The following is a 7,904-nucleotide window of genomic DNA, read 5'->3' on the forward strand; positions in this document are numbered from 1 at the left end:
CTGTTTCGTGTTCCAGGAGCTTTGCACAAAATACAGCACCTTCTTAACATACATTTTCTTATACCTTATGGACATTTTAGAAATGTCAAACCTGTACTTGTCATACATGACTGTATTTGGTTTACATTTGAATTAATTTCCCCCAAATTCAACCCAATTTGTAAAATACAAGGTTTATTCTACAGTGAAAATATTCCTGTATTAACATGTCATTATCATTATTGTCAAATTGTCTTTGTACTGTTTCTGTTCTGATTTTATGTAAAGCATCTTTGAGCATTAGGAAAAAGCGCTATAAAAATCCAATGCAACTGTTTAGGTTTAATGGCCATAATGGCCATGTTCTTTTTAAATAGTATTGCCTCTCCTCAGTAAGTGTATTTGTTTCATCTTGTTTTAGGAAATGATGGTGACCCTTCAATTATCTCTCAAGTATAAATAAAGGCTAATTAAATGAGTACTATGATTATAATCAAATGTTCAAATGCTGGCACACACTATAGCTGAGCCCCATGCTACTACAGTAATTGAGGTGCTACTTTTATGTATGGATGCCAGCCAAGTGATACGAGTTAGTGTTTGGTCAGCAGGAAACCTATTCAATTCATGCTGTGTCTGCCGAGCCTGACCTCTGACCTCATGTGGAGGGAAGCATGACGATCTATCCCCAACTAATGATGACATTTCTATATGAAGACATCGATTCATGCGGTGAGCACACACACACACACACACTTAATAAAGTGACACCAATGGAACATGTAATCTGTCAAAGCTGTTTTAATAGGCGTCACATGGAGGAAAAGGCTCCCACTGTTAATATCCTCAGTCTTCCTATGTGGGAAAAAACACGCTCACCTCAAGCACTTCCACCATCGTCAAGTGCTCACGTTAGTCAGTTGGTTTTCAACAGTGTCAAATGTTTTGTTCACAAGTTCAGCATCAGTTCAGTAATTATTACTCACAAAAGCAGGACCGACAGCCCTGTCCGCAGAACATGGTTTTCAGTCTTATTTGTTAGTTAAAGTGGATTCACACACATGTTGATGGATGGGACTAGTGAGGGGGAAGTATGCCAGCGTTAGTCTTCCTGTGGTTTACCTGAGCTCGGAGTGAAGGCTGAATTAGACCGCTGCGTCTGCGCCTACCTGCCTAATGTTGTAAAAGTAATCTGCAGCGACAGGCTAGCTAGCATTCAGCACTACCTGTTAGATAAGAGGACTCCATAGATGTCTCCTATACCAAACGTTTCATTAATAAAAATACACCTGAATTCTCTTTATATGTACAACAGAAAAGAAACACCTGCATATTCAAGATTCATTTTAATATTAGGTATAGATCTTCTGTATTAGAAATATCACTATTTTCTGAAATGAGGATCCTAATGTAATAATGATAATTTCACCCATAAATCATTGAAGTACAATATTTACATATAATACAGAGCCCATTTAATGTGAAACAATATTAAAATAAATGTTTAATAGATACAAAGGTGTTTTTTTTTTTATTCTATTTATATTTCAACCTTTTCAAGGAGTCCTTACACACTCCAAAAATGTAAAGCCATTCTCCTCTAACAAACTATTAAGTGCAAACAATTTTTTTTCCATATAAAAAACTATGATTGCAGCATCCAGCGTTGAGACAGAGGGCAATAACAAGCCACCCCCCCTCCCTCCCCCCCAAGTGCTTTCAAAACTGTCTTCAAAATATTTTGCTTACACAGTCATGAATTCAAAATGGGGGGAAAAAAAACAAAAAGAAAGAAAATCTGTGCAAATACACTTTAAAGTGTGATACCACTGATTAAAATATTTGTAAAGGAATTAAAAACACTCTCCTGAACAGGTGTCAAGACTGGGGCTGCACCAGAGATCGCCCAGGAAGTGAAAAATGAAAGAGACTCAGCTTCCCTCATCTTATTCCCTTTATGGATGACATTTGAAGAAACAAAATATAGGAACGTTTTCCGAATTAAGCCCATAAAAAAAAGGTAAGGTTGAGGCATCACCACAATGCTTACAGCATGTCTAGTCTTTAAAGATCTACAGGCACAAAGGATTGGGTACTAGAGTTTTTTTCAGACTAGACACGACTTGATATGACCGTAGATGGAACAATGAGCCAGTCAATCCCTCCTATAAACCTCCTGGACGATTTAAAGCTTGCCATCTCACTTCCAGTAGCCCCCTTGGTTACGCCCGGACTACAAAGGAGGGGCGTCGAGTTTCTAACCCTGGCTTGGCCAACATCGGTTATCTAAACATGATCAGTAACACAGAGAGCATCTGGTTGGGTTGCCGTGATGAAAATGAAGGTTACACTGGAGGTCGTGTGGTGTGTGACAGTGTGTGAAGAAGCGCTGCAGGGCCTTGGCCACGGTCATCCCCGTCTCTGTTGCATGGAGCTGTCATTAGCAGCGCCAGCACTGGGGCTATACTACTGTTCCACTGGGGGAGTTGGCTGCGTTGTTTTGAGATGATAGCAATCCCTGCGGAGAGACAGATAACACACATTGATAACAAACAACAGTGTTACTTGAATGTATTAAAAGAGGCTAGAAGAATAGTGAGGTTAACTGTCGGAGAGGATGTGCTATTAACCATCGAAAAAGCTGAGGTGGTGGGGGGGGTGGGGGGGAGTTTAGTGTAAATCTTGCATGAAATAACCAAAAACCTTTTGTCTGCACACAGTAGCGTTAATGACTTCTGAATGCAGCGAGAACAAAAAAAAAGCCTGTGCTCGAGACAGTGTAAGTTAAGAGGCGTCACATGACAGTATCCTCGAGAGGCCTGTCACTCACCACTTTCCCGGGCCTAGCCCATGTGCAAACGAAACCCTCCTGACAGGCTGTTACCAGACAGTCCTCAAGGAAGATTAACACAGTGAGTCTCTCGTGAGCGATCTTCTTGCACACCAGCGGCTCGAGCAGCGGCAAGTCCTCCATGCGCGGGCACAGCGTGGTGCCCAGAGTCTTAGCTGCTTCCGCTTTTGCCGTCCGTGTGGAGCTAAGCTGGTTGAGCTTGTCGCTGCTCTTGCTGCTGATGTGACCCATGCTGTGGTTCCGCTTGTGGTCCTTCTCGTGGCGCTCCTTGCGCGAGTCGTGTAGCGACAGCGTTGCGAACTTGCTGACGCCCGTGGCAATGAACGCGCTGTCGATGATGCTGTTGCCCTTTGGGGTGGGGGTGGGGGTGGGGGTGGTGGTGGTGGTGGTAGTGGTGCTGCTGTTGCTGCTGCTGCCTGTGTGACTGTTAGGGGTGCTGCCCCCCGTTGGGTTGGAGGAGTGTGGCAAGCTGTTGGACCGAGGCAGGGTGCTGGGGAGGGAGTTGGGGTTGGGGTTTCCGCTGGTGCTACTATTGCTCGAAGTGTCTTTACCATTGGTGCCACTGGGAGTGGTGGCAGGTACAGTAGTAGTAGTAGTCGTGGTTGTAGTAGTCGTTGTGGAAGTAGTTTGTCCAGTGGCTGGAGGGCTCGTGGCACTCATAACATTAGTGTGAGTCCTAGTGCGGGACAAAGGGAGGTGAGGGAAGAGAATGTCCTCTGTTAGGTCCCACAGACACAGCTGGGTGTCCTGGCCCACCGAGCCAAACCTGTAGGTGACGCTTACAGGCCTACTGTCCGTTGAGTTTCTCTTAGAAAGCCGAGAATGAGCGCTGTTAGCCCGGTCTCTGCCCGCACCGAAGTGAATCTGCTCATGGAACTCCTCGTCACTGCCGCTGAACTCAGCAGGAGGGTCGCCGTCCTCCACGCTGGTGGTGCAGTGGTCAAACGCCACCACGCTCACCCACGACTTGTGACCGTGCCCCCGAGCGATCACTCTGCAGTCCGAGAACGACCACACCGTCACCAGGTCGTCCTCCCCTCCTGCCACGATATACCGTCCGTCTGGGCTCCAGCACACACACAGTAAGCCGCCAAAGTAGCTCTTCATTGTCCCGTGGAGCTCCGCGGCATCGAAGCCAAACACCCGCAGGAAGCCGTCCTGGCTCGCACACGCCAGATACTTGCCATCAGGGGAGAAGGCGAACTCGTTGAGCGCCCCTTCGCCCACCGTCCAGCGCAGCAGCGGGTTGCGAGCCGACTTGCTCTTGCAGGTATGCACTGCATAGTTTTCTCCCTGCTTCAGGAGCTGGTAGTGAGGCGCCGTGGTGCCGCAGGTGTTCTCCACGTTGTACAAATACATGCTGCCGCTGGAGTGGGCCACCAGGAACAAGCTCTCCGAACCAGGAACCCATCGCACACACGTTACTCGGGACTTGTCTATAAGTCTCTGGGGGGAGAGGGAAAAGAAACAGAAAGAGAAAATAAGACACTGGTTATTTCATTATTTCAACAGCGGACAACTAAAACTCAATGTTAGTAATCAAGCCTAAGCAACATAAGCTCAGACGCTGACTAGAACTAAGATTGAAAAATTATTTTACAAATATATTTATCTGATCATCCTATCACCTCTGACAGAACTTTAAATCAATCAAATCTTCAAGCTGACAGCAAGCAATACAGTTAATTGTTTTGCCCTCCCCTAAAAATCATGTGGAGAACAGTAATGCAGTTAATTAAAAGAGCCTAAGCAGACATGCTGCTCCACCAAATAAATCAAGACATTCTTTTTTTATAAAATCTTAGTTAGTACGTTAAAAATCACATTGATGTTGTTCTTGGAAAAACCATTGTCAATCATCCCCTCAACAAACATGTCTCCAGTCGGCTATAGAACCCACCTCCTCATTGAAGAGTTTGCTGGTTTCCTTCTTTATGGGGTCGATGAGCTGCACCTGGCCGGCAGAGAAGCCCACCAGCAGGGAGACGCTCTCCGCTGTGGCTGTGATGGGGTTGAAGTCGTGACATGTGGGCTGCGTTCCTTTGTATATCCTCTTGTCTATGGGTTTACTAAGATCGGCAGCCTAGACAAAGACAAATACACACAAATTAGTACGATTTTGACACTGCTTAGAAAAGACAAGCAACCATTTTGTTTATAATAACTCATTTATATTTCAGACACTCTCCTTCAAGGTGACCTCTAATACTTCACAACTTGGCGCTAAAGTTTATCCCAGAGTTCTTCTCCAAAGGTTTCTTGTACAGGAAGGTTGACATATAATCTATTTATATAGTGCAGTCGCAGTAAAGAAATTACATTACATTCTCTCAAACACCACCAGGGGACAACTTATCCCAGATCAGGAAGCCAGAAATGGGATCAATTCAAGTCTAAGACTCCTAAATCTTTCAATACCTGCTGGGACAAATATCGCAAGAGCATTGTTGGCTGCCATCTTCTCTTTGTTGATGCCTACTAAGTGCCAACCGAATGTTCCTAATGCATGATGATAATGAATTGTGACACATGGAAAGTCATTATCCAAAAATAGAGGAAGACCAGCACAGGCAGACCTTAGAGGTAACTGTTTAGTGTGTTGGTTGAAAACAGAACTCAAGTCCAACGTTAGTGATTAGATTAGATTATTCCAGACGTAATCACACAAGTTTGAATCTTGTAAGCTTTAATAAAATGAACACAATCATTACCATCAAAACAGACCTTATTTATTACTGAAGAAATGTTGAACTGTTTCATTATTGTAGGAAAAAGGAAGTTGAGATAATTCTGTAATGAGTCAAAAAGGAAAATACAAATATAGATGCTACTCTCTTGGGATCTATTTTCATGCATTGAAAAGGAGACGGAGACAAATCTTAAGGGATGTATTTTAAAAGCTGTTAGTGTTGTCAAGAACAGGCTGCTCTAAATAAAATAAAATTCTAATCCCAAAAGGATGTTAAGGTTTCCAATTGGCAACCAAATTCAAAACAAGCTGGTTCCAGACTACTGACTGGAAGTTCGACACAGTGCATTTTTGTAGGTCAATTCAGTGAGGGAAGTGTACATTTTTAGAATGAGAGAGCATGACACACCACAATAATTTAAATTAAACAGATGAAGGAATAGATATGCAAAGTGTCTCCACTTTGGATAAATGGGAGGGCCACATAGTAATGTTGACAACTTGTCTCTGTCTTTCATTAGACAAATGACTTCTCTTTGTGCTGTCAGAGCTGCAATAAAGGCCACATCTATATTCAAATGCAGGCCATACAGTCAATTGCAAGGGAGGGAGGCACAATAAGAATCAGTCACAGTGAGTTAAACAAGAACCACAAAACAAAAAATGCATTACCAGTTACTAAAGTATGATTTTTGTAAGTCGAGAACAGCCCTAATAAATACTACTTCCCTTGTTTGATTTTACTGGGCTGAAAGATTGTGAGAGACCACCAAGTACACATGAATTGTAGAAATAGCAGCAGCAGAGCTCTCACAGGGAGAATAGGCTGCCATTGTTAGATTGCGTATTCTGTAGCTGATCCAGGGACAATCACTGACTGTCACAGTCCCCATCCCTGCTAAACAAGCCCAAACGTGGCTTGCTGCAATGACATCATCACTGTGTGCAACCAAACAGTGGATCCTATTACATCACATCCAAATCCTGACAGTGAAGTGAACACATCCCTACATCACGAATAACAAACCCCCCTCACCACCACTCCGACAGCTAACAATGTGACCAGTTAGTTCTGTAATAGATGTACCAAAGTTGACCCTGCTGGTGAGCACTGTTGACAACTTGCCTCCCCTTCACCATTTAATTAAAGAACGAAGATAAACAAACACATTATAAGACATGACAAGCCTTTTCTCACGTTATCCACTGTGATGGAACATTTAGTGTCACAGCTTATCACTGACTGAGATTTTTAAATAACCAGCGGACTGTGAAGCGTACACAAGTCTCGTCGAAGCAACAACAAGTACTGTGGCGATGTTAGCTAAGAATGCTAATTAGCTCCTAACTTAGCTAGGTCTGCTACATGGCCTTGTCTTGACAAGCTGCGCACTTCAATGACAGAAGCTAGGAGAGTTGACAGCCGGGGTGCAACACGTTTCAAGATGCCACACCAACGGGCTGCTCCTGGACAGTGCGGGCTTGGTTGCTGCAGTCTTTATTGTTTACCTTTCTCACGCCTTTGTAGATATAAAAGTAGAGTTCCCGGCCCACATTGAAACAGATCCTGTCGCCGTTGCCGGACTGGTCGTTTACATTGACGAAGGAGACCTTGACGGGATTGGAGCCCTGCGAGTTGAAAGGCACCCTGTTCGGGCGGCTGTATTCGGAGTGAGTGAGGAGTTTGTAGACGCCTTCTCGGGTGGTGAATTGAGTTTTAATTTCGTTCATCTCCTTCCCTCCTCCCTCCGCCGCCATCTTGGAAATTGGCGTTCATCCTTGTCCGAGCCCCGGATGTTAGCGACAGCGCATGCGTTGCAGCGTTGAAGTTCTGCAGCCATGCGTACAGAGAATATAGTCATGTGAGACAAAACTAGAAAAATAAACATAGTGTATAAAAACCCAATGAATGATAGACTTTATAGATAAAGTAAATCTATTTAATGCTGTTTCCTTCTAAAATAAAGATAACAACTAAGTAGCTGTAATTATATAATAGGATAGGCTGCATAATCGAGTAGAGGCAAATATATTTCTATAAAAGTGATATATAAAGTCACAATTGTATAGAATGAATACAATAAGCATATATTATATTTATTAAAGGTGCAATTGAATTTGTTAACCATCACCATCAAATGTTGTAGGCTATTACTCTTTACCCAGGGAAGAAGCAGCAACACATGGTCAATCTTTGTATGATTAAAATATAGAAAAGCAATGGTTTAGTGTAATTAATATAAAGAAATCAATGTGGTCACACACAGTAAACAATTTTGTATAGGTGGCACCCAGGCGTTCTGTATCATGGCTCAATAAAAAAAAAGTACATTCACTTACCGTTTTATTCTAATAGACTATTTAACCTACGGGGAATCTGGCTCA

At 43.4% G+C, this 7,904-nt stretch overlaps 1 protein-coding gene across 1 annotated transcript; it reads right to left on the reverse strand.

The window, feature by feature from the left end:
* Nucleotides 1-762: 762 nt before the first annotated feature.
* wdr20b (WD repeat domain 20b) lies at nucleotides 763-7,319 on the reverse strand. Its single transcript, XM_034150607.1, has 4 exons — nucleotides 7,029-7,319; nucleotides 4,731-4,913; nucleotides 2,810-4,276; nucleotides 763-2,497 (listed from the first exon to the last, which is right to left on the reverse strand). Exons 1-4 carry the CDS (start codon nucleotides 7,275-7,277, stop codon nucleotides 2,441-2,443), a joined length of 1,956 nt encoding a protein of 651 aa, XP_034006498.1. The 5' UTR covers nucleotides 7,278-7,319; the 3' UTR covers nucleotides 763-2,440.
* Between the last annotated feature and the right edge of the window lie 585 nt (nucleotides 7,320-7,904).

Source organism: Trematomus bernacchii, unplaced genomic scaffold, assembly GCF_902827165.1.
Source record: "Trematomus bernacchii unplaced genomic scaffold, fTreBer1.1, whole genome shotgun sequence".
Taxonomy (NCBI): domain Eukaryota; kingdom Metazoa; phylum Chordata; class Actinopteri; order Perciformes; family Nototheniidae; genus Trematomus; species Trematomus bernacchii.